This window comes from Myodes glareolus, chromosome 2 (genome assembly GCF_982192425.1).
Source record: "Myodes glareolus chromosome 2, mMyoGla1.1, whole genome shotgun sequence".
NCBI lineage: Eukaryota > Metazoa > Chordata > Mammalia > Rodentia > Cricetidae > Myodes > Myodes glareolus.
In genome coordinates this window covers 6,364,945-6,392,602 of record NC_142027.1, presented here as the reverse complement: position 1 = coordinate 6,392,602, position 27,658 = coordinate 6,364,945, and the positions used below count along the sequence as shown (strand labels likewise).

At 47.2% G+C, this 27,658-nt stretch overlaps 1 protein-coding gene across 3 annotated transcripts in view; it reads right to left on the bottom strand.

The window, feature by feature from the left end:
- Positions 1 to 27,658, bottom strand: part of Hlcs (holocarboxylase synthetase) — a 176,558-nt gene that overhangs the window by 121,001 nt on the left and 27,899 nt on the right. For all 3 annotated transcript variants that reach the window (XM_085685801.2, XM_087898959.1, XM_087898964.1), the window contains exon 5: positions 26,870 to 27,052. In XM_085685801.2, the coding sequence (XP_085541927.2) occupies positions 26,870 to 27,052 (183 nt within the window). The remainder of the gene's footprint in view (positions 1 to 26,869; positions 27,053 to 27,658) is intronic.

Below are 27,658 nucleotides of genomic sequence, written 5' to 3'. Positions count from 1 at the left end.
AATCAGTTTATAATTAACATAGACCTCTGTGTGTTTCTTTGGGGCTAAACAGATGTAGGACCTGGTGGGACAGAAACCTCTGTCAACCACACAAGACGATCCAAAAGGAAGAATAAACAGTCCCAGCAATTCAGCAAGCACTAACAAGGGCTCGGGGCCTGGCTCAGTGCAGAGCACTCACCCAGACTGTGCACACCTGGGCTTGATCCTCAGCACTGAACAGAAGAAAAGGAGGGAAGATGAGAATATTCCAGAAAAAAGAAACCAGGGAATTCTTTTCAATATGTTATCAGACAAAGAAGTTTTATCCAGAACACATATTTTAAACTTTTGAAATTACAAGAAAGTAACTTAAAACATGGGCAAAATTTCTGAGTGAACACTGTCCGAAAGCAAACAAGAGACAACCAATAAGCCTATGGCAAAAAAACGCTGAGCATCGTTTGCTGCCCAGGGAGATGCAAATTAAAAACCACAATGAGATTCACTAAAAGTCAGATGGTGAAGCTCAAATTCTGACACTGTCATGTACTGGCAAAATATAAAGCAAACAGAGCTCTCTGAGACTATAAAAGGCCACGATGATGTTAACTGGTCTCACCATGTTGCTCTGGCTGGCCAAAAATCTCTATGGAGACCAGGCTTGTCTTGAGCTTGTAGTGATCTGCTTGCCCCTGCCTCCCAAGTACTGGGACTAAAGGCGTGAGACACTGTGCCTAGCTCCAGCAGTTTCTTGTAGAGGTAATGATTCTCAAAACCATAACACCAATCAAAAAGCTGAAAGTCTAGGGAGTTGGTAAAGTGCTTGCCTTGCAAGACTGGGAACCCAAGTCCAGAGAGCTCCTTAAAGAAGCTAGGTGTGGTGGTACACCCTCAGCACACACTCGAATCTCAGATCTCAGCACTGAAGAGGGAAACATTTCTGGAGCATGCTGGCCAGCTGGTCTCACCTATCTGGCAAGCTCCAGGCGAGTAAGAACCCTGCCTAATAAAAAGGAAAGAAAAAAGGAGAAAAAAAAAAAAGGCGGACCACATTAGTGGCCTCTGCACGCACACACACGCACCTGAACACACCCAAACACACACACACATAGTGAGATAAATATGCACAGCACAATCTTCTTTAGATGACATTTCAGGAAAGACCAGGCTAACACCTATGGTGTAGAGGGCAAAAGGGCGGTTGCCCGAGGCTGGGCATGGAGGTGAGAAAGTGCACAAGGATCCACAGAGAGAGGAGCAGGAAATGTGCTGTCTTGACTGGAAAGTGGGTTGCACAACATACTTCCATCAAACTGTATGCCATAGCAGGTGCATTTTCCTGAGTACAAATCACACCTAAATAAAACTGGTTAAAAAAAAAAAAAGCAAACAGCAGTAAGCATGAGTCTCCACTCACTAGCGTTCAAAAGGCACCATGGCCGTGCTCATTTGCACTAGTGTGAATACATAGAAGTGACACTCTGGAGAACACTAACTTCAGAGGACGGCTAGGATCAGAGGCCCGAAGCTTACTATCTCTCTAGAGCCGTATTACCCGCTGTCCATCAAACGAATCAACGTTGCATCAAAAGTATTTATTACAGCCTACATTAGCGTTCTGGGGTTCAGTTTCCCAATCTGTGAAGTTGTTTTTATCTCAGAGGCACATTTTGGCTCATGACAAATAATTAGATTAGTCCTGCTTCAGTCATAACATTGCCAGTTGCTAGACAACCAGAAGCGGGCAAATGAGAAAAATGAATCATCAAAGACGAGGCATATAAGCCTTTTTTATGAGTGTCTGGTTCTTAAATACTTCAGGGAACAGGAACAAATGTATGTCTACTCTCATGGAATTTATATGAAACAACCCAATTCTTTTTTAAAAATCACTGAACAACAACAACAAAAAATTTAAATGTTTAAGGTTTGGGTTAATCTCACTGACCTATGACCCTAGCACCAAAAAAAAAAAAAATGTACTAAGCACCTACACAGTACTGCCATAGTGACACCTGTAAGGGGCACCCTGCTCACACAGCTGTCATAGTGGCACCTGTAAGGAAGACCCTGCTCACACAGCTGCCATAGTGACACCTGTAAGGAAGACCCTGCTCACACAGCTGCCATAGTGACACCTGTAAGGAAGACCCTGCTCACACAGCTGCCATAGTGACACCTGTAAGGAAGACCCTGCTCACACAGCTGCCATAGTGACACCTGTAAGGAAGACCCTGCTCACACAGCTACCATAGTGACACCTGTAAGGAAGACCCTGCTCACACAGCTGCCATAGTGACACCTGTAAGGAAGACCCTGCTCACACAGCTGCCATAGTGACACCTGTAAGGAAGACCCTGCTCACACAGCTGCCATAGTGACACCTGTAAGGAAGACCCTGCTCACACAGCTACCATAGTGACACCTGTAAGGAAGACCCTGCTCACACAGCTGCCATAGTGACACCTGTAAGGAAGACCCTGCTCACACAGCTGCCATAGTGACTCTGTCCTGGAGGAAGTCCTAACATAAGGAGGCAGGGAGCAAGCACTCACTCGCTGTGCCAGTGAAGAGAGACATTTTCCCAGGAAAGCAACCCTTTGATAACAGCCTCCCTAAAATGTGGCATCTTAAGTCAACAAAGGAATGGATCCCTGATGGGAACAGCTGACCTCAGGGGACAGGCGAGGATGCCCATTAGATGTCCTTAGTTCACAAACCATCACCCTTCCGTGCCTCAACTAGCAGCTTTCCTGCTCAGAGGTCTCCTTGCACTATGGGAGTGGCAGGTGGAGACCCTATGTGGTTTCTGATCTTTATAAGAAATGGCAGAAACACAGACAAAGCCAAAAGGCAGTCTGGTAAGAGCAGTTGATCAAGTCATTGATGAGGAAATCAAGACCCCAGCAAATTCTTCTTATAAAACCCCTGTATCTCACAACTATCTACATTTTAGAAAACAGTGTCTTACTATGTAGTTCTGGTTGTCCTAGAACTCACATGGCTGGCCTTGAACTCTACCTGTCTCGCCCTCCTGAGTGGTGGGATTAAAGGTGGGTGCCACTATATGTAGTTCTACAGTTCTTGGGAAGAAAATTTGACTACATTTCTATCCCTTACTCCAAGACCACGCACACAAACTTCACTCTTCTAGGAGTGATGGTGTACACCTTTAATCCCCAGCACCAGGGAGGCAAAGGCAGGTGGATCTCTGTGAGTTAAAGGCCAGCCACTACTATACAGTGAAACTCTGTCTCCATACCACCCCTGAAAAATTCCAAACGACAATAACAAACTTCACTCTTTAATTACTGCCACTGTTCCTCCCCAGTACAACTAGATTTAAAGTTGTAGGAGTTGAACTGAGTTTTCAACTACTGAACAGAAATTGCCAAGTTCCTCTCCTCCCTAACCATCCTTGCAGGACATAGCAGCAATGGCAATGTTTCTAAGGCCATCATTGCCCCAAAGGAACTCCTGAGGTAATAAAAGGGCAGACAAGCACAGACATGAACACAGCGCTAAAGTGTCCTGGAGGGGACACGCACAGCTCTCAGTGAATGAGCGACCAACATGAAGAGGTGGCCCCTGAGTCAGTTAGGACAGAGAAGAGGAGCCACTTAGGTACAGGTCAAGATCTTACTCTCTCCCTTCCTGGAATCTGGAGCATCCCAAATCCAAGCAAAGTAGAGGCCGTTTCCATGGCAACTTGAAGTAATGGCTGAGCTAGGGCACTCCTGTAGCATGGTCCCACTCCAGACAGCAGGCCGGTAGGGCATCTTGGTAGCAGGAAAGCCTCATTACCGAAAGAATCAGGATGGAAATGACAGGTAGGATCCCAAAAGAAGATATAAAAGTATCCAATGAGGGACAGGCTGCCTCCAGCAGAGGCTGCTACACAGGGTGGCTTTAAAGACAGAGGAGTTTCTCCTTGCTGAACTGTGGTGGACTCCATGAAAACTGGAAGCTAATAAGTCAACAGTCCGTTCTGCAGGATATGGACCCATTCTTCCTCCTAATGTTTCAAACACTGCATAGTCATGGGTAATTACACACAGCCAGTGTCACATGGGACGCGCACACGGCACAGTGATGTCAGAGGAAAGCAACGAGATGCCTGATTTGAGCCACGCCTGAATGAGGCAGTAACTCTTAAGAACTGGATAGATCAACTGGCACACGCCTCTAATCCCAGCACTCCAGAACCAGAAGCAGGCAGATCTCTGTGAGCTCAAGGCCAGCCTGCTCTACAAAGTAAGTTGCAGGTTGGCCAGAGCTACATGGCGAGAACCTGTCCCTGTAAAACAAATGAGAAAGAAAGATGGGGTATATTATGGTGCAGGTGAATTGTCTGTATTCTGTCAATCATATTTTCAATAAATGCTGATTGGCCAGGCAGGAAGTATAGGCAAGTCAACCAGACAGGAAGTAGAGGCGGGGCAATGAGAACAGGAGAAGGCTAGGAAGGAGGAAGCCCATTCCTCCATTCCTGCCCAGACCACAGAGAAGCAAGATGTAACTTGTCCTGCTGGAAAAGGTACTGAGCCACATGGCTAACACAGACAAGAATTATGGGTTACCGTAAGATGTAAGACTTGGTTAATAAGAAGACTGAGCTAATAGGCCAATCAGTTTATAATCTTATAGAGTCCTGTGTGTGATTTTCTTTGGGGCTTGCTGGTTGTGGGGTACCGGGTGGGACAGAAACCCCAACAAGTCGGCTGTCATGTTACAATATTACACCAGACTTCTTGTTTCTTTTGAAAGTGGAATATAAGACCAAGTAGTATACAGAGATAGGCGTATGAAGATGGCAGGACCAAACCCTTTATTTATTTTTATTTTAACCTAAAAAATTAGTTTAAAATAATGTTTAAACATTTGAAACATTTACATTTATTCATTTAGTGTGTGTGTGTGTGTGCTTGCACATGTGTGCATATGCCTGTGTCCATGTGGCACAAGGAACATGTGATGAACATAAACAACTTTTGGAAATCGGTTCTCTCCTTCCAGCATGTAGGGGATTTACATTACTTTGCATTGGTATGGATCTTGATCTATTGATACAAATTCAAACTATATTTGCTATGTTGAATATGATCCTATTTCTGTTTACAATATTTGTGCACCTATGTAAAGTTATTTTATCATATGTATGCATGGATGTTTCTACCTCTTCTTAAGATGTTTTGTATATTAATGCGATTTTAGAATATATTTACTGTATTCCACTATACATTTCTATCTCTGATCAAGATACTTATACATTGCTTACATTTTGAGGTCATCATCCTCATTTGCTGAATATATGTTTAAAGATTGTTTAATATTTTAATATGAAGTATTAGCCCTTAATCTATATAGGTATTCAGAATTACAAGTCAATAGCCATCCATGCTTGTCATAGTTATAGTTAGAATAATCAGGTTCTTTAGATACATAGAAATTGTATTCTGCATAGATAGGTAATCTTCAAACACTTCAGAGAACTGTAGAACATGGCATTTAAATAACTTAGGGTCTGTTGATGTGAGACACAATTGCTCCTCACAACACCAAACTATTCCTGAGAAAATGTTGGGGACCAAAGACATTCCACATGGAACTAGTTTTCTTCTTGGCAAAACTGACCTTTGGGCAAAAATCCCTGCCTCGACCACTGACAAAATGCATGGTGTCCAGACTGGACAAGCAGGATACAAGCAAAAAGATTTTCAAACCTTGCCAAGACAGGGTAAGACGGTTTTTCAAATTTTCCTGCCTCTAAAATGGTCTGTCAGATACTCTAGGCCTTAGTCAAAGTTGATTGCTGCAATGCTGCAAATGAGACTTTGGGTGATTGTCCGGTTGTCTCTGTCATTTCTTGTACCTTTTGAAAGTTGCTTGATTGCACTTCCTGTTTATTCAAGTAATATTATTTTCCTTCTTAGATTTTTAATGGGGTTGAAGACTAGTTACTTTCCTCTCATGACTTAGCCAAGCCATTTTTAACATAAGACCTAAGGCATCTGGCTTAGGATAGGATAACTACTGAAACATTTAGCATGTGTTTGCTGTTTGATGTTGCTCATGCTGGTTGCAATTCTAATTATGTATGGTTTTGCCTCTTCTTTTCCCTGGGCAATACTTGATATTTGTTCTTATTGTATATAGTTTTGTATTAGACTGAGCACTCTCTTATATAGGGCTGGAGAGATGGCTCAGTGGAAGAGCACTGGCTGCTCTTCCAAAGGTCCTGAGTTCAATTCCCAGCAACCACATGGTGGCTCATAACCATCTGTAATGAGATCTGGAGCCTTCTTCTGGCATGTGGGCATACATGGAGGCAGAATATTGTATACATAATAAATAAATAAATCTTTTTTTTTTAAAAAAAGAACTCCCCTATTTAGACATAAGGGGGAGGTGTTGTGGGAACTTCTTCAGTCAATAGCCTTTAAGATACCGGCCTGGTGTAGGAGGTCCTTCTGTCTATGTGTTGATTTTATTGGTTAATGAATAAAGAACTGGCTTGGCCTATAGCATGGGAGGAGGAAGGTAGAGTTAGAGAGAAGCCATGGAGCTGCCAGAGTCAGACATGCCAAAACTTTGCCGGTAAGCCACTGCCACATGGCGATACACAGATGAATAGAAATGGATTAAATTAATATGTAAGAGACTAGCCAATAAGAAGCTAGAGCTAATGGGCCAAGCAGTGATTTAATTAATGCAGTATCAGTGTGGTTATTTCAGGGCTGAGCAGCCAGGAATGAACAAGCATCCTCCTTACTACACCAGCACACTTTGGGTGTGGTCTCATGTACTAAAAATGCAGGCGAAAAGCATGTGTGGGCCTCTTGGCTGCTGGAGTTGGTTCCAGTTCCCAGTGCATGCAGAGGACTGAGGATCACTACTAAAAGTGTGATGGTAGAGCACACCTTTAATCCCAGCACCCAGGGTCAGAGGCAGGTGGTTCTCTGAGTCTGAGGCCAGCCTGGTCTACAAATTAGGAAAGTCTGGGATACTGCAGGTGTCAATTATGTTACATAACTGTCAACCTAAGGATGATTGAGACATCAAATTTATTTTACATATAATTTCTGAAATATATATATATACACAAAACGTGTGTGTGTGTGTGTATGTGTGTATTGTGTGTGTGTGTACTTATATAAAGAGTGGCTGGCAAATGGTTTAGTGAGTAGAGGTGCTTGCAACCAATACTGATAGCCTGAATTGGAACACAGAACCCACGTGCTATGAATAGAAAACTGACCCTGAGTTGCCCTCTGACCTCTATAGCCTCCACACAAACAAACAAACATAATTTAGCATTTGTTTGAGGTCAGAGGCTCCCCATCACCCCAGCACTTAGGCCACCACTCCCTCTCCTAGGAAGATGTGCAGGAACCCAAATGTCTTACTATGCTCTTCCAGGGTTGCCCGGTGATACTGAGTAACAAGGAAAAGCCACAGACTGGACCTCTCAGCACAGGTCTCTCACTTTTCAATAGGAGAGAGAAGTGCCCGGGCAATTTTCTCTGCTAAGGGATTTTAAATACTGTTTCATCACACCCTCGCCTATAACACAATGCCACTGTGGCAGTTCCAATGAGATGTCCCCATAGGCTCTGGCATTTGAATATCTGGTACTCAGCTGGTGACTTCAGAGGTGTAGCTCTACTGGAGGAAGTTGGTCACTGGAGGCAGACTTTGAAGTTCCAAAGCCTGTGTCATTCTCGGTGTGCACTCAGCTTCCAGCTCCAGCCGCCGCATATGCCTGCTGTCACGCACACCTCTCCCCAGGTAACAGCGATGGCCTCTTACCCCAGGCACCAGCGATGGCCTCTTACCCCAGGCACCATAAGCCAAAATAAACCTCAATGTCCTGCAGTTGCCTGTGTCACAGTGTTGTAACACAGCCACAGGAAAGTGACAGAGACAGCCACCCTGTGCTGTGCACCCACTCCCTGCCAAGCATGGCTCTGGGCAATCCACACCAGGAGACAGTTCTGTGTGCCTAGAACGTCCCCACTGGAAAGGAGAGAACATCCCGGAAAGCAGTGGTGGCAGCATCAGTCTTTAGTCCTGCACTGATTCACAGACGCAGGAGCGTCTCTGTGAGTTCAAAGACAGCCTGTTCTACACAGTGTTCTAGAATAGCCAGGACTATAGAGAGAGACCCTGTCTCAAAAGAAGGGAGACTGAGAGAGACCTCCCGTCACGTAAAACTGGATCCATGGCTCTGCCACTCAAAGATCCAGAACAAGTTAGCACAGAGGAGCTGAAGTTTATTAAAAATCAACTTGCAAAGTGAGCAATTTATGCACTGAGCCGTCACCCCAGCCCTAAGAGACATGTTGATCATATAAGAAGAGGAGGCAATAGAAAGGGGCTCAGAAGGAAACTGAGGCATACCCAAGACCAGTCACACATCCTTACATGTACAACAACCATCAACAGAGCCGGGTGACGTCTGAAGTCATCTCAAGATCACAGGGTGGTTCCTGGGGGCACCTGGCAGGACCACGGTTGATAAGGTAAAAGCTAGGGAGCATGGGACGCAGGGAGTCTCCATGGAAACGAAGCTAACAGTTCTGTTTGTGAGGCATCCATAAAACACTCGAGAAAGGGACAGGGCTTTACCAGAGGTCATATACATTAGGCCTCCTTTCCTGCTAACATGCTTGTGTGTGCCTGTGTGTTACATACATGATGGGGGTAGGGATGGGAATATCAGGATCCTCTACCGCCTTCTGCCTTCTGCTCTCGAGGTAGGGTCTCTCATTGAGTAACCTAGACCTCACTGTTTTCTGACTAGCCTAATGGTTAGCAAGCCCCAGCGTTGTAAGATAAAGTTCTTGTACTCTGTAAAGACGCTTGTATTGGTTTAATAAAACGATGATTGGCTAGTGGCCAGGCAGGAAGTAGAGGCGGGACACCCACACTAGGAGAATTCTGGAAAGATGAAAGGCTCAGGCTGCAGTCACCAGCCAGACAGAGAGGAAACAAGATGAGAATGCCTCACTGAGTAAGGTACCAAGCCACGTAGCTAAAGATAAATAAGAATTATGGAAAAATTTAAGTTGCAAGAGCTGGTTAAGAATAAGCCTGAGCTAATAGCTCAATCAGTTTATAATTAATGTAAGCCTCTGTGTTGGTACTGAATAGCTGCAGGACGGGGTGGGACAGAAACCTCCAACTACACCCCAGTTTCTTATCTCTGCTACATACACACACACACACACACACACACACACACACACATATATACATACACACATACACACACAAACATATACACACTGCTGATGGGGTTACAGGTCTAGAAACTAAGCTCGGATTTTTTAACTTTTGTGTATATGGGTGTTTCAATGACTCTGAGCTACCATGTAGATGCTGGGTATCACAGTGGGCCTGGGGCACAGTTCTGACTTTAAGCCCGGCTGCAGTACGCATCTCTACACACCCTGATCCTTAGCTACCGCTAGGCCAAACTGGAAGGGGAAGTCTGTGGTTCTTAGAGACCTAAACAGCAGCTACTCCTCTGCTGTGATAAGATGCAGTAAGATGAGATACAAGGCTGCTTCAGAAGCAAAGGGACTTGTGTTGCTCACAGCAGGGAGGACAGACAGCAAGCCTGGCAGCCAGAGCTGGAAGCGGGAAGCCAAAGCGCACACCTTCAGCTGCAAGCGGGAAACACAGAGAGCAAACCGAGGAAGAAGTCAGGCCCCCGAACTCTCAACTTTCTCCATCTTCCCCCAGTAAGATCACACATCTCTCACGATCATCCCCAGCCACCAACTGAGGCAAGTGTCTTGAAGCGGGAGACTCTGGGGACATGCCTCACATAAACCACCACGGTACATACATGTCACCTGGGATGTGAATCTGGGGGGGGTCATACATATCCTGACTTCTAGTCACACCAATGCCTGTACACAGTAGGCACGCAATAGATATTCGTTAAAATGTCTTCGTTATATAAAGTGATAGCCTGGCTCAGCTGCTGTGAAAGACCCCAGATTTATTCCCCCCCCCCTTTATTTTTGTTACGTGCCAACTAGTGAAGACCACAGAGGACTTGAGGGGAGCAGTAACAGGAGAAATGAGTAAGCCATTTCTAACAAGGCTGGTTTTATGGGCCTCACACCTCCTCCAGGCCAAACAGGCTCATTTTAGAGGCCAGATCTATTCTGGAAGCACGGGATGGGGGGGGGGAGGCTCTGAGACAAGGGAGGCTTTAGGCAGGAGTCAACTGCTGCCCACAACAAGAGGGGAACTTCCACTCACAGGACTCTTGGGTATGGGCCGACATCCGTAGGAGTCTCCAAGGCCTTCATTAACCATGCCATAAGTGAAACACCCGCCATCTGTCAGAATCCAACACACCACCTCCTGAATGTGGGGAAACATGAGGGGGCAAAGCCAAGATACCTGTGCCTGCGGGTCCAGCAGAAAAGTCAGCTCGGCTCTCCTGGAAGGGGACTGACCTGGCCTCTGTCTCAGAAGTGACAGCTAATACTTCCTGCTATGGTTTGGGTGTATCCCAAAAGTTCATGGGTGATGGCCCTAATCCCATAATGTGGCAGGGCAGGAAGTGGGGTCTTGTGAATGGTGCTTGAGCTGCAGGGAATTGAAAGTCCAATGTGGATTAACCAGTCCCCCTTTTCCAGAGCCTGGGCAAGTTACCCAGCCACCGCAGAGCAAGCTCCTCTCTCATGCTTCACCTCTTCGTGGGTATCTGTGACGCCCTACAGTTTGACAGGGGCACGTCCCCCGACATTCGGTCGACATGGTGGGTTGCTGCATTGACGAGGTAGACGCTTTAGGAGTGGGGACCTTGCTAGCAAACGGGGACCGTTGGGACAAGCCTTCCAGGTCAGACCTCCCTCTGCTGCTGGCCCAGCCATGCGGGAGGACACTCAAGCACATAAACACCCTGACTGCCGCAGAGCTCCTCTGGCCCTCTCTGCCATAGTGACTACAATCCTCTGACTCCATCAGCCAAAATAAACCCCTTTTCCTTAAGTTCTTTCTGTCAGTTACTTTGTCCAGCACTGAAATATAACCGACAGGGCTGGAGAGATGACTCAGCAGACAAGAGCACTGGCTGTGCCGGGCGGTGGTGGAGCATACCTTTAATCCCAGCATTCAGTAGGCAGAGGCAGGTGGATGTCTGTGAGTTCAAGGCAAGCCAGCCTGGTCTACAGAGCGAGTTCCAGGCCAGGCTCCAAAGCTACACAGAGAAACCCTGTCTCAAAAAACTAAAAAGAAAGAAGGAAGGAAGGAAGGAAGGAAGGAAGGAAGGAAGGAAGGAAGGAAGGAAGGAAGGAAGGAAGGAGCACTGCCTGCTCTTCCTGAGTTCTATTCCCAGCAACCACATGGCGGCTCACCACCATCTGTTATGAGATCTGCTGCCCTCTTCTGGCCTGCAGGCACACATGCAGGCAGAGCACTGTGGCCAACACCTGACTTCTGCTCTCCACTGCGAGCTAAGACGTCCTCTGCACCCCAGGTCTTGGAATACAGTTGGTTCCACGATTTTCCAGGTGCCTGTCTTCTGCCACCTGACATGGACTTCTTTGGACCATTGCCCACAGGGCAGGGGACACTGAACACGGGGTCAGGTCAACTGGCCGGCCACCAACCAACTATAAAGTCTTGTGAAACACAGGTTTGCCAATATCTTCATTACCATTAGGTTATCGTTATCGGTGGTTTTGTTTGCTAGTTTGATTGGTTGGTGGGATTTGAGGACAGGGTCTCTCCATGTAGCCCTGGGCATCCTGGAGCCGACGATGTCGGCTAGGCTTGTCTGGAACTCAGAGAGACAGAGTACACTCAGTGCCAAGTAGAAGTTCATGCCACTCTCTGACAAACCTAGAAGGAAGTGGTACAAACACTGGTTCTAAAGCAGTCTCGAAGGCCACTTCTGTCACTAGCCTAATGCTTTTGTTCTACTGTTAATCCTGGAATTGCCAAAGATGGGGGGGGGGAACCAAAGAGTGGCCCACACAACAATCCCATTAAGAATGCTGAGGCAGGGGAATTGCTGCTGTTAAAGGCAGCGTAGTGGACAGAATGAGAGCACGGCTGGAAAATACCTTCCCATCCACCAAATCAAAACACAACAAAATGCATTCAGGCATTTTGCATTTAAGCTGGATCTGCAGGTGTCCCTTGCCCCAGCCCCTTGCTGAGTATGTCAGTGCAGAGCTGCCAAGGTCACTGCCATTGAGAGAATGTGAGACGCAGACCTCCACCGCCATGGAACCGTCCCTCTGGAGTCTGGGCCTGCAACAGTTCAAAGACAGGCAGGACGCACAAGTCCTGGTGCGTTCCATGAAGCTCTCAGGTCTGAGGGATTGGGGGTTAATAACAGTTCACTGGCAGGGAACAAGAAGCACACAAGGCTTGATCTTGGGATTTGAACCCTGTCCAGGTTCTGCGTAATGGCTGGCTGACAGGGCTGCGGCTTGAGCGTGCTTGGTGACTGCAGGCCGCTTAGTGAGACTGGAGTTTGGAAACCAGGGTTGGTAGCTTAACAAAATTCCAGGCTGTAGAAAACCTTGTCTCCAGGGAGGAGAGCTCAGTCTCACCTTTCTGACAGCGGCCCCTGGTGGCCGACTCAGCAAAGACTGTTGGTTCTGAAAGCTTTGACCTCCCCTTCTTAATGAAGGTCGCTACAGGCAGAAAGCCCTTCCAGGTAACAACTGGGGGTGACCAGGGAGGCAGGAAAAACTCAAACTGAGACGAGGCTCTGAGCCACATTAAGTGATCGCCCTTGTGTTTAAAAATAAGAACATTAAAGGTTCTATCTTTCTAAAGTAGAAAGACCTAGCGTGTGTGAGGCTCTGGTCTCCATCTCCAGCACCACACGTGTACACAAGTCACATATGTACAAATAAATAGAACTGAGCTGTGTGTGTTTATGTTGTGTGCACGTGCACACATGTGTGCAGATGCATGCCTCTGCACGGGCCTAGAGATGCCGGAGCTCAACATCCGCTGCTCTCACCTACCACCTTGACTTCCTTGTCTCTCAAGTGAACCTGGAGTCAAGTGACTGGAGAGACGGCCTGGCCAGAGGCCTCCAGCGATGCCCCCGTCTCTGCACCTACAGCGCCGTCTGGCTTTTTATGTGGGTGGTTGGTATCCAGCCTCACGTTTACACACTTCACCCACTGAGCCATCTCTCCAGCCCCAAGGATCTGTACTTAAAGGGCCAAATCCAGGGGCAGAGGCGACTCACCTATTCCATTTCTCTGCCTAGTACTGCACAGTCTCCCAACTTCTGTGCTCTGAATTTGGGGAAATTTTACTGCAGCATAATGAACTGTTCCTCAAGACAGAAACTTCTAGCAGATGCTGCTAACGGAGAACAAAAGCACATTCGGCACCGCGAGGCCTCCTCTCTGGTGCCACAGCGTCACAACATTCTGAGATACAAAGAGAAGGACCAGAGGCTGACAGCTCCTAGGGCAGGGAGCCTAAGAAGCAGAGGCCTTGGGCTTCTCTTCTTCCTATAGCACGATCTGTCCACAGCCACGAGAGAACAATCTGGAAACAATCGGCTGGGCAGCTGCTCTCATCAACAAACTGTTTATTGTAAGAGAGTGGCTGGGTCAAAGGCTAACAGTCAACCTGAAACCGAAAGCATACAGATTAATTCAATACCGTCCTTGCTGAGGAAACCGGGGACTCGGCACAGGGAAAACCAAGGCGAGAAGCTCACACGCGTTCTTTCTGAACAGCCTAGAGCGGGGACAAGCCCGTGTATGTCAACCTGCCCGGTTGTCCGGTACTGTCAGGGCTAGACATGACCGCTGCCTTCCAAGGGCCTTCGGAGACAAGCAATGATCTCTCAGACATCAGCTTTCCACATCCTCCACCAACCCCAGCGCTAGAATGGCCTCTCTCAGTGGCTCCTTTCCCTCCTTTGTCTCTCCGCAGGCTCGGCAGCTGATGCACAAGGCGTGGGCACACATGACAGCTTGCTTTTAAGTGTGTCTGAACAGAAGCTTGGGAGACAACTGGAAAGAAGGGTTCTGCTCTGATGTCACAGTGGCCTCACAGCTCCGTTTTCAGACAGAGCTGTTATCTTTTTAGAAATATATCCTCAACTATGCACAAGGAGAGCCAAACAATATCTGGGATTAGGTCTGAAATCGCACCACAGAAGGCGTGGGCGGGAGCAGATGAAGTCAAGCTGGCTGCAGACGGACAGCTGTGGAGAGCGCGAGGACAGCGGGGTCCACTGTGCTCTTCGGTCACTTCTGCTTACTGGAAACCTTCTCAGGCGTTTTCTTTTGCTTACGCGCATAGTTCAGCGGTTACTCAGAGAGAAGAAAAAACATTTTCTTGACTATAAGAAAGTATTGACCTATGAAAACAAACACATGAGCTTCCCACAAGGACAGAGGGACGTGTACTATGGTGCTGCCAGGTGCCCGCACAAGCTCTGAGCAATGTCTGAGGCAGAGCTTTGAGTCTCTGCCGAGCATGGGAAAAGCAGAACGGATATTCCACGTCCCCCAGTCGGCTAAAACCAGACACAGAATCAAATCAGCAGATGGTACCCAGCAAGATCTGAAAGTGTTGCTCCAAAACAGAGCGAGTGCCCAGCATGCAGGAGGCTCTGGGGTGGATTGGTACCAATAAACACCGACTTATGCACCTGCACACACACCAGTATGCACACCCGCAAGCACATCTGTGCACACACCCATACGCACACCCGCATACACACCCATACGCACACTTACATGCACACACACACACACACACACACATCTGTGCACACATGCCCATACGCATGCACACACACCCTACACACACACACACACACACACACACCTGTATACACACGCACGCACACACATCTGTGCACACAGGCCCATATGCACACACTCACCCTACACACACCCACACCCATATACACACACCCACACGCACACCCGCACGCACACACACCGCACACAATTATTTTATGGCAAACATGAACTTGCACCAGAGAGCACCACCGCAGGGCTTCCCTGCACTATGGAACCAGTAAATATGCAGTAAGAACACCCAGTGCCATGAGTAACGGGGACCAAGTTCTACGACAGACGACGTATATACAGACTTTGAAAACATAATTTTGTTTGTAAATATGAGACCAGTACAGACCATACTGATAATTCTTACAGTATAGGTAAATTAATTTGAGAAAGTTTAAATTAATGATGGATTGGTCTCTACTCAGGATTTGTCCTAGTATAAAAATGAAAGTGGCAATAATCACAGAGCTTTAGCAAGGGATGCATTCAAGGAAATTGATTCAGAAGCTTTTGTTTTGGTTTGGTTTTTGTTTGTTTGTTTGTTCTGTTTGTTTTTAAGCCTGGGATGTGTTACTCAGTAGCAGGACGCCTGCTTAGAAATTGTAAAGCTGAGTTGGATCCTCAGCAACACAGACACACATGTAAGTTCATGCACATGTGTGCACACATGTGACTTTTAGTCTGCTTTGCCAATTCCAACATAAACACCTCAAGGTACCAGAAAGGATAAAGAGGCCATCTCGCCTCCCATCCCTCCTAACAGAAATAAGGCTTCGGAGGTTTTGGTGGCCGTGTGTTACACAGTCATCTGTGAAAAACTCGGCAAGGACCATCTATAAAGCCATACCATCCCAACACCGTGGAAGGAAAATATCCAAAGAGAAGAATCTTCACAATTACAGACTTCTGACCATTAGATATTTTATAGACTAAAAGGCTGCAGGAAAAACAAACATGGCTCGGCCAGTCTACCAAGGTTGCCAACAGAACACTGGTGAACTCGTCTGGGCAGCTTTAGGCAAGTGAGATTAAATATGCCCCATGCCCGCTCCAAAAGTTAACTACCATTTTTAAAATATAAAACCACTGTTTGATGCTTCTTTTAAAAGCTATATGTTTATATGAAATAATTAAAAACAGGAAGAGGTAGCCAATTTAAACATGACATGATATACATGTACGTCCAAATATGTTTTTATTTACTAGTTAATTTTTTTATTTTTAAAGAACTGAGAAGACGAGGCTCTCACTTCATCTCTCTCTGATAAGCATCATTCTGAGACACAGAAAAGAAAATCTCCTCAAGTTGTTCTTTTTAATTATTATAACTCTTAATTTTAATTATTTAAGCTCTCACTTGAACGTGGGAGGCAAGCTGATCTCGTATCTTAAAGTTGGGTGTGCGATGCCGACACTCAGTGCAGCCCTCGCCTGTCCTGACAGGCAGTATGTCCTTCTTCACCCACGTCTAGAATTCAAATGTCAGCCTCAGAAATGCGACGGCCCTGTCCTACAGCTTTTCCTCCCTCTACCCTGGCAAACACGCGTGTGAGAGAGACTGACACATACACAACAGCCCTTACGCTGCGAATCCCGTGTGTCACAGGAGATGTGTGGCTTCCCTTTGCGGCAGAGAGCTCAGATATCCTAATCTCACACATCATCGTTGGGGTCAGGAGGAAAACACTGCCCCACAGGGGCAGCCTCAATTTCAGCGATCTTATTTTCACTACGGTTTTAGCTAAAGGAGACACATGCTTAAATGCATAAATGTATATCCAAAGGCTGGCATAAGAAATTAAACACCATTAACATATCAGTTAAGACAAATCTTCTAAGGGCTATGCTGTTTTCACTTATTAAAGCCATGTTCCTGGGGTGAGGAAATGGGGCTTAAACTCTAGAGCCGTCTGTCTGATGCGGGATATTGGCTCTCACGATCTCGAGATCAGCCCTCGCTGAGCTGGCCTTGTCTTTAGTGCCAGCATTCCCCTCTCTTTTACTCGTCTTCCTTGACACATTCAAACTGTATCTGTTTACAGTGTCCTGAAGTGTGTCTAAGGTCTAGGATGGAAGTTCCAACGCTTCTTCCTCTGATTACGAACTAAACGAAAGCCTGGAAACCTTTTAAGGAAGAAAACTACTTTGAAGAAACTTTCAAGAAAGGTGTCCGCCAGCAGGAGCCTGGAGTGTGGTGCCAGCAGCCGGCCCACAGCACTGGGCGCCCAGCACCCGCTGATCCCAGCTGCTGGACTGAGAATCCATCCGAAGGTCTGGGCAGAAACGCGGGAGCGCCTGGTGGACAGGCACTGCCTCACCTTGGCGAGTTCCCTGCTTTCCAGATGAGGCCGGAGAGAGGTACCCCGAGAACACACTGCAGCACCCTGACCCCCTCTGCTCTAACGAGAGCAGTGGAGACCGGACCACCACCCAGGCGCAGTTCCAGGGCTGGCCTCACCACTCTGAAATTCCTACGATGCCATCCATGTCCGTCCGAGACACTTAGCACCACTCTCGGAGCAACGTCCCTCAACTACTAGCATGAACAGAAAGTCCACATGCCCCAGCCCACCCCACCCCACCCCCGCGCTAGTGCACACATCTGTCAAGTGGCTATCAGGCCCCAGACCCTCACATTCCTGCACTGACGTGGAATGCCTCAGAACCAAGCCAGGTTTGGAGGCCTTGCTGCTTACCACAGGTGCCCACTACCAACCACCTCACCTCCACGTCTCTCCCTGCACCTGACCACAGGGCCCTTTAATAGTACCCCCTAACCCAGTACCAGTGGCCTGATTCCCGGGGTTGTATTTGTTGGACCTGAGAGACAAATTTACCAGAGACAGCTTCAGTCGGCTTCCCGGGAGGTAAGGCCTTAATCCATACCCGCTCACACATGGCAGCTATTAGGGAGCCGGTGTAGGAGACAGAAGGCATTTGCTCTTGGAGGATTTTTTATTCCAAATGAGCCTGCTTCCCATCCACAGATCTGCGACTGCATAAACGGTGGATATAAATAGTCTAAGGAAGCAGAGCCGCCCTTCCTAGCCACAGTGTAACCCTGAGCAAGCAACTGCAGAGCGGCAGGGAGGCCCCACCACCCCCTCCAGATCCCATGGCAAGAAACACGGCTCAGAGGAAAACCAAAATCACAGCAAAAGTCAGTAAGGCCAGAGAGGCACGGGAGCCATGTGCGCGCCTCCATCTCCCTAAGAATGCGTTTTCTCCCCCACCTGGATGCTTGCCCTAAAGTGCGGACCCCCGCAGGCAGCTTCCGAAGATGCTTGTAAGAACAAGACTCTACACAAAGACAGGTCACCCAGTAGCTAAAAGGCTCCTCACAAAAACAACCTGCAAAAAGAGACTGAGGACAACACCCCATGAATTATGCCTCATGCATTTCAGTGTCAAAAGGAATCATGTCACCTTTACGTGCGTATTGTATTTGATAACGGGAAGTCAGTCAAAATGAACAGAGAGAAAAAAAGAAAAATTTCCAGTTTTGGTGCCGGGAGAAGAAGAAAGGAGAGAAAGAGGCATATGAAAGACCCTGGAAAACATTCGTAGCTGTAAAAGCTTTTAAACGTTGGCTTTAATCTGCCAGCTGCTCTGAGCCGTGTGTTCTGTAAAGTAGCCGCCACAAGACCTCAGCAGACGCACACATCAGAAGCCACTCGGTGCACCTGGGGACCCGACTTGCTCTCCAGTTTGGGTCTCCAAGGAAGTATTTCTTTGACTGCATTTTGGAGTAACGCTTGAAGTTTGTCTCTTATTAAAGATTCAGAACTACTAAGCCAGTAGGGGAGGATTCCATGTCTAAAGTACGCTGAAAAAATGGCAGGCGGAGGTGTTTGCTGCTGTTGTTTAATGGAGAATCAGAATCTAAAGAGCAACGACACTCGGCACAGCAAGCTCCAAACACGGAGTGTACGGCCCAGGAGGCCAACGGTGGCCAGGTTCAGAGAGAGACCCTGTCACCAAACAACAGCGATAACATTACTGTTATGTAGACAAGCGATTGAAGAAAGACGTCGCTGTCAGTCTCCGGCCTCCCCGCGTGCCACCCAGGTTAGCGCACCCATAAGCGCACACTCCCCCAACCCTGCACACAATTTTGGTTTTAAATGTCACAAAGAAAGAACCCAACTTTCAGGCTGAGGACACAGTTCAGCAGTGGAGACGTGAGACCCTGGGTTTGATTCCCACCTAAATAAATAAGCAAACGAAAGTTCAGGTTCCTCATCCCAGACAGACAAAGACACACACACACACACACACACAGAGAGAGAGAGACAGACAGACAGACACACACACACAGAGACACAGACACACACAGACATGCACAGACACACACAGACACACGCGCACGCACTTCATCCTGCTGAATGGGAAATCTTGATGAGATCAGAAGCATGTAAGAAGACTCAATTACTGAGGCTGATACGTAAAATGAATAAAAATTTAAACTAAAAAGAAGCCACCCACTCAAAAGACAAAAGTCTCAATTAACCAAAAAGCATGTCATAAAGATAAGAAAGTATCATTCTCCCAAACTGCCGCAGCACCAGCTCGCCCTCGCTAGCTGGGCAAGCACAGAGGAAGAGAGGGAGGACCATGTGGAATGACTTAGTCTACGTTCACTCATGAAGTACGGATCAGAAAAGAAACTTCCACTTCACGATAGCTATGCACGAGAACACCGTGCCGAACACCCTGAATGTGGACGATCGGAACTGAGTTTGCAAGGAGACCTCCCTGGGCAGAAGGGCCATGCTAGGGGCTTTCTGATATATCTATAAACATAAAAACTGTTCTTACCAACAACAGCTAATAGCCAACGATAGCTGGATTCTGAGGACAGAAACAAACTTTCTTGGTACATAATTTCAGGCTGAAGCAAAATGAAATCCTATAACCCACTTTTGTCTGTAAGTGTGTGCTGTGCGTGCCACACTGCCAGCTATCAACATCACACACACACACACACCCACCGCTGTGACTTTGCCCAGTCACTTTAACAACAAACTCAGTTGTCACTTCTTGTTATGGTTACATCTTGATCCCAAGGGCAGAGTAACCAGACACCCCCTCAAAGGAGTCCTGCCAAGAGTCTAGCCAGAGTCTATTTTCCCTGGTTGCCTAGACATCACCATCACCACCTCCCAGCCCAACGCACACCTAAAAGATCCCAAGATTCTTCACTTTGGTGGTGGTGGTGTGTGTGTGTGTGTGTGTTCTCCCTACTAGATCTGAGCAGAAAGCTGGACTGGGGCAGATCTGCAAATAGCTTGGGTGCCTCAGAGCCATGGCAGCATCCCTTGCTAGGGGTGTGGGAATTTATCCTCTTCTGCAGCCTCTGGCCACCCAGGGAACATCACCAGGACACACTGGCAGGTGACTGTGCAGAGTGGGAGTTGGGGGGCTGGCTCAGAATCCTGGCTGGCCCTACTCATTCCACAGGAGCCCCTGGAGACTGAGGTATCCCTCTTCCTTGTTACTGTTCCTTAGGCACAGATTGGGAGAAATGGAAATAAGATAGCTTGGCTTATTTCTCGGAAAGAACCATGGGTTTGGTTTGGGTTTGGTTTGGGTTTTTTTGTTGTTGTTGTTGTTACTGTTTTTTGTTTTGTTTTGTTTTGTATGAAATTACATTTTAATATAAATTAAATATCCACCTTTTCCTACATGTCACAGCAATGGGTTCCTTCTCTGGACAGAGAGATTTTACTCTCCCACAATCATACCCCACAGTGACACTGCATTCCTGCCAACTCCCTGTCCTCTGATGGATGGGAGGCTCACATGGAGGCCACCATGTAATGCTGTCCCATAATACACCGTGCATCAACCATGCAGCCCGTCTGCCTGGCCCTTCGCTGGCCCCCTGTATGACTTTATTCATGGAGAAATAGTCCAGAGGGTTCTGAACTGCCCCAGCAGGAGCAGGGTACCAACCCCAGCAAAGCCTTCCACTTCCTTCCACTCCCACGTGTGAAAGCACCTGAGGCACCCACACCCCAACCCTGGAGCTCACAGTAGGCCTGGCAGCCTGTGACATTCCACTCAACCTCAAAAGAGGGGGTTCTCAACCTTCCTAATGCCACCACGGTTTCTCAGTGTGGTGACTCCAACCATAAAATTACTTTCGCTGCTACTTCATAACTGCAATTTTGTTACTGTTGTGAATCGTAATGTGTAGTCTGTGTTTTCTGATGGTCTGAGGTGACCCCTGTGAAAAGGGGTCACAAACCCTGCTCTAAATAATTAAGGGATTACTTATTTAGAAGTTGGGAACCTCTAAAGGTTGAGAACCACTACTCTAAATAAAGAGGAGGGTCTAAATTTATCCAAGTGTCAGTGCCTACAGAAGACCCTAAACACTCAGGTTCTAGGTACACGTAGGACACTTCCAAAGGCTGATGACACACAATACTTTATAAACACTCAGGTTCTAGGTACACGTAGGACACTTCCAAAGGCTGATGACACACAATACTTTATAAACACTCAGGTTCTAGGTACATATAGGATACTTCCAAAGGCTGATGATTTTCTTTAGTTTTTAGTAACTTGTTTGGCTCATCATAAAAGTAACAGCAGAGGCAATTTGAAAACTAGAAAGAAAACATTAAAGCATTATTAAAATTACCTGAAGCCTGCCGCCAGAATATGTATGTATGTGTCTATATATGTGTGTACGTGTATGTATGTGTGTGCATGTGTATATGTTTGTATAAGTGTATGTGTTTATATAAGTGTATATGTGTGTACATGTGCACGTGTCCACGCACCGTAGTTCTTCCAATCTTGTTTCTGTGGACACAGGTATGTAGCACACGCTGTCTGTGGTTTCCACATATTGGACTCTGGCGAGGGCTCTGCAGAAACCCTTCCTCGGCAGGACAGAGCAAATGTAAGGCTCTCACCAGAGAGGAAGGCCGGCGTGGCCACTGGAGCCTGCCGCTCGGCCGAGCCGGGCTTCCTTTCCCTTCACATCACACGGGTCCCTGTGGTGGGTTTTAGGGGAGTCAGGGCACACCCTTCATGAACGCCGAGGTCCGCTGCTCTTTACGCATCTCTGTCTCTCACAATGACATAGAGCCATGCGTGGGGGGGGGTATATCATAAATCTTCCACGCCTCTCGCCGTCAGGAGCAGTGTCAGAGCTGCAAACTGAGTAAACACAGCTGCGTCGCAGTGAAGGTATGCAGAGAGTTTCTCTATTATTCTGCTCTTTCACGTGCTGTACTGCAGCAGGACTAGCTCTGAATAAATGTTGAATGAACTGTGCTGCTGAAATAATGAAATAATCCCCACAGACTCGGGAGAAAGGGCCACGATACAGTAATAATAAAAGAACATCAAACTTGCACAATGTTATACCGATAGAGACTAGATGAAATTTCTGAACCTTACAGTCAGAGGGGCCTCAGCGAGGCAGCCTAGCTCAGCAGCGCCACCATGTGGTGAGAGCGAGGATTCCCAAGAGCAGAGTGCTTTACAGGAAGCGGGAAACGGGAACTGCACAAACTTTGACCTATAAGGCAGGTGACAGGTCCAAAAGACGGAAAACGCCAAGATCCCTTTCACGTGGCTCAATCTAAAGGTGTTGGAGAGACGCACTAGGCAGAGAGGCAGGAAGGAGAACGAAACACAGCTCAACCCCGTCCCTAGCCCTCTAGTCTATGTGTCGAGCCAACTGCACAGCGACAGGACGTTTTAAGATGTCTCAGCCTCAGCACCGGAATGAGGTCGAGAGGAATCTTCTGCCTGCCCCAGAAAGTGTCTAATTCTATTTTCAAATGTATTTTCCTTATAATTGTTTGGAAAAATTTTGATCTAAGAAAACACAATACTTGATCAATACTAGATCTGACCTCAAACTCTGTGGCTCATTCAGGGTGTTCCGGGGTGCTGAGAAGCATCAAGCAATGGCGACGACACCTCACAATCACACATTTGTGTTTACTCCATAGAATTCCCAGCATAAAATAGAACTCGGTCGGAATCAAGCAGCTGGGAGGCAGAAGCGGTCCACAGAGCTGACGACACCAAGTCAGTTGGGAGGACGGGACCGGGGACTCTGAATGAGAAGGAAGTGTTTCTGGACTATTCTTTCCAGGGTTATATGTAGTTAGGTCCTCAGTGGGAAGAGGTCTTATATGCCATATACAGAGCAAACATTGGCTTTTGCCTTTTTCAAGAATTTTATCCCCATGGTGGAGTGGGTAAATTAATATTTCTCCAGTTGATTAATAGTGAAACATTTCCACCCCCACTACCACTGGCTGCCATGGGACATTTTTAAGAATCAAATTCAGTCTCTGTGTGTGTGTGTGTGTGTGTGTGTGTGTGTGCATGTATGCACACACTACATCATATGCATGTTGGAGTCTGTGAGAGAGAACATGCACATGTGCATGCATGTAGAAACCAGAGGCTGACAACAGAGTCCTCTTCACTTGCTCACCACTTTAATTTCCGAGGCAGGGCCTCTTGCTGAGCCCAGAGCTGGACGATTTGGCTCATCTGGCTATCAATTCGCTCACCCGAGGCGGGTCCTGTCTCCACTCCCCCACAGGCTGCAATCATAGGCAAACTGCTATACCCACCCAGGTTTTTATGCGGGCTAGGGAGTACCAATTCCAGACCACCTAATGCTTATATATCAAGATTGTCCAGGTTGGAGAGATGGCTCAGTGGTTGAAAGCATTGGCTGCTCTCCAGAGGTCCTGAGTTCAATTCCCAGCAACCACATGTTGACTCCCAACCATCTAGAGTGGGGTCCGATGCCCTCTTCTGGCATAAAGGTATAGATGCAGACAGAACACTCATATACATAAGCAGATAGACAGACAGACAGACAAATAAATAAATAAATAAGTCTGTTAAAAAGAAGTTTGTTCACTGTCTGGTCTCCCCAGTTCAAGAACTAAAAAACTATAACAGCAATCTATGTCCTATGTTCCTGTCCTCTAACCTCCCGGGCTGGGGGCCGTGGGCAGTCACATGATTAATATCATCTCCAGCTGCAACCCTCAAGGTTCTGGAAGTAAGGAGAGACAGCCTAGGAGGTTCAGTCATGTGCCGCTGAGACAGTGACCACAGCCCACACGGCCCTGGCCTCCCTCCTCCATGGTGTGATCTCTTAGAAGCTGAGCTCTGAGGACTGCTTTATTTGGTATTTTGATATCCTAAGTCAGAGAGAGAAGTTTTGCTGGATGAACTGAACATTAAGTAGCCTGGTTTGGAATTCCTAAGATAAGTCACAAACAGAAGTCATACAACTAATGCCTAGGAACATACATCAGAAACAGTGTAACATATGACTAACGCCTAGGAACATATGTATGACTAACATACCATATTACTAACGCCTAGGGACACACGTCAGAAACAGTGTAACATATGACTAACACCTAGGAACACACATCAGAAACAGTGTAATGTATCACTAACGCCTAGAGACACACATCAGAAACAGTGACACACGTCAGAAACAGTGTAACGTATGACTAACGCCTAGAGACACACGTCAGAAACAGTGACACACGTCAGAAACAGTGTAACGTATCACTAACACCTAGGGACACACGTCAGAAACGTGTAACGTATCACTAACACCTAGGGACATACTTCAGAAACAGTGTAACATATCACTAACGCCTAGGGACACACATCAGAAACAGTGTAACGAATCACTAACGCCTAGGGATACACGTCAGAAACAGTGTAACGTATCACTAACGCCTAGGGACATACATCAGAAACAGTGTAACATATCACTAACACCTAGAGACACACGTCAGAAACAGTGACACATGTCAGAAACAGTGCAATGTATCACTAACGCCTAGGGACACACGTCAGAAACAGTGTAACGTATCACTAACACCTAGGGACACACGTCAGAAAGAGAGCAAACTGTAGCGTTGACTTGGTGGCACATATCTGTAATCCTAACACTCGGGATGCTGAGGCAGGGGGATCATGGCAAGTTTAAGGGTGGCCTCTGCTGCAGAGTGTGTTCCAAGCCAGTGCGGGCTAGTGAAAACTTGTCTCAGCTGGGCTGTGGTGGCACACGCCTTTAATCCCAGCACTCAGGAGGCAGAGGCAGGCAGATCACCTTGAGTTCAAGGCCAGCCTGGTCTACAATATCTAGTTTCAGGACAGCTAGGACTGTTGCTACACAGAGAAACCCTGTCTCAAAAAACCAAAAATAAATAAATAAATAAATAAATAAATAAAAGCAAGCTTGTTTTAAATAAATAAATAAACAAGCTAGAAAATGAGCAATAAAAATGTAATTAAAGAATTTTTTTTTAAATGAGAAAAAAATCATCCTGTATTGATATCAATTTTTTAGTCAAATGCATCACCATCAGAGTTCTTAGCCTGGGTACCAGGAACTTGTTAAGCACATCCATTTTTAGTCCATCTGATCTCTGAACAACCCAATAATCGTTGCATTATTACAATCATTGCATCAAAGTGTGATGCTCACACAGCTCTCCCAAATATTCTCCTCCAGTGCTCACACAATCTTCCGGCGTCTGCATCTACTTCTGTAAGCCGGCAGGGAGCAGTTACACAATGCACAGCTCTACTCTCCTCCACAGACTAAGCTTGCCCCGGGAGGGAGGCCAACCAGAAAGCCAGCACCACCCGTTCTCACAGTGCAGGCGTGAAGGGTGGATTTTTGCCCTTTTCAAGTGAAACAGGTGGGTTTGGTGTGTGGCGTCCCCTGACCGCCGTAGTTTTGCTCTGTTGACATCACTAACCCCACAGACTGGCCTGTTACTGCGACAACAGAGACTTCCACAAAATCATGTGTCACAATGAATGAGAAATTGACAGCATGTCACCATGAAGGGATTAGTAGGAACACACACCTGGAGAACCTGGCAGCCTGCCCAACCCAGGATCCCTCACAGAACGGCAGGGAGAACAGGCGTGAGGCGAACTCCCAAACCCATTTCCAGAGCTTCCATTTTACTTTTAGTCATGAATGACAAATACGAAATCCAAAGCCTCCTTGCCCCAAGACAGTCAACATCAGAACACAGAAAAAGAAGCTGTGAATTTTCCCACTCAAAGACTTTCTGAGAAAACCCCCTCATCAAAGCAGCTGGTGTGACCCTAGATGACTGCAGACTCCAAAAGGATTGGTTACCCTTTGGCAGACACAGGGGTCTGGTTCCTGCACTCCTGCCCACAGACACCAAGAGCAGAGTCTCAGTCATCCAGAGCACGGCATGTGCACACGGCCTGTGGAGGACTTGAAACACCTAGCACATTGCCAGAACGGTTGCCACACCACACTGCATATGGGTCAGGCAGTGAGAGGAAAAGCAGTCTGTGTCTACTTAGCAGAGGTAAGATTAGCTTTAGATGTGTACATGTATGTGATGTGCTTGTGCAGCTGTATGTATGTGTGTGTTCAAACAAGTAAGTCTGAGTATGCGGCATGCACCATGCAGCACACAGCACGCAGCATGCAGCACAGCACACATGCGGAAGTTGGAGGACAACCTGGGTACTGCTCTTTACTCTTCCCCTTCCACCTGGTTAGAGACAAAGTCTCTTCTGCTTACACCAATGCAGGCCCGGCTGGCTGGCCTGGGAGCTCCCATCTCGGCCTCACATCACACACAGGAGCACGCTACAGCATCCAGGTTCACACAGCCTCCTGGGGATTCACACTCAGGTCCTCACCCTTGCCCTTCACACCCTGAGCCATCTCCCTGGCCTGTGCAGGATCTTGGCTTTTTCCAAATATCTAATCTACAATTGACTGCATCCACAGATACAGAACCACAGGCATGAAGAAGGATCTACGTAATTTTGACCTATAAGACAGAGCTCCAGTTACACACACACACACGAACTACACATATGAACGGATAATATTAATGATACTGGCATACTATTATTGTGGTTTCCAAACCCAAAGTCAAGACAGAAGTCACCCTCATCAAGGGTGAAGACGGTCATGACAGAAGAGAGAAGGGAAGGCGTTGCGGCTGTGCCACAGGTGAGGCCGCCCGAAGCACGTGAGTTCTGGCTGAGCCCACACTCACCTCGGTGGCCAGCAGCAAATAGAGCGGAGTTAAGGCAGGAACTTGTCGAGCATCACAGCTTAGGCCGAGGGTCGTCAGGATCTCCTGAAGGACTTCGTGCCTTCTCATGTTGCTGGATTTAAGCACGTTGAAGTCCTCTTGAGTTTGCACCATGGAAGCGCTCGGAGGGAGTTCTAGGTACACCTGAGGATAAGACAGCAGGAGGTAAAGTGTGAGCACTTGTGTCAGGGAGGCAGTGTCTGCACCAGGGCTGATGAAGATCTGAACATGGCTCTCCTCCCATCAACCCTGGGCTCAACCATCGGGAGAGAGGCGTCAAGAGGGATGAGGATTAGAATGGGACCATGGGGGGAGAGACGTCAGGAAACAAGAACACGAGGGTTAAAATCACGGCTTCCCAGCTCAAAAGTCACAGTTGACCCCATCTCTGGGTGATGACAGATTCTCTCCAGATCATGACTTTTACCATCAATCCACTGCACGTCCTTGAGAAGGTCACTCAACCTGGACTAAAACATCTGGACAGACAACCACGCTGAGAACCCGACAGGCTTGAAACTTCCGCTCTGCCTTGCAATCAACGGAGGAGAATAGCGTATTCATCATCTAGACACTGTTTGCAGGACTTGGGGTGGATAGAGTGGACATCCCAGACAACAGAAAGACCTTCCTGACCCCCCTGCACTCAACTGAATTCTAAAACTGGGGTCTTCCTACATGTAGTCCAGGTGTTAAAGCATGAGTTAGGATACTCAGGACTCATCTAAGAGGCCACGCGAAGGTTATAAA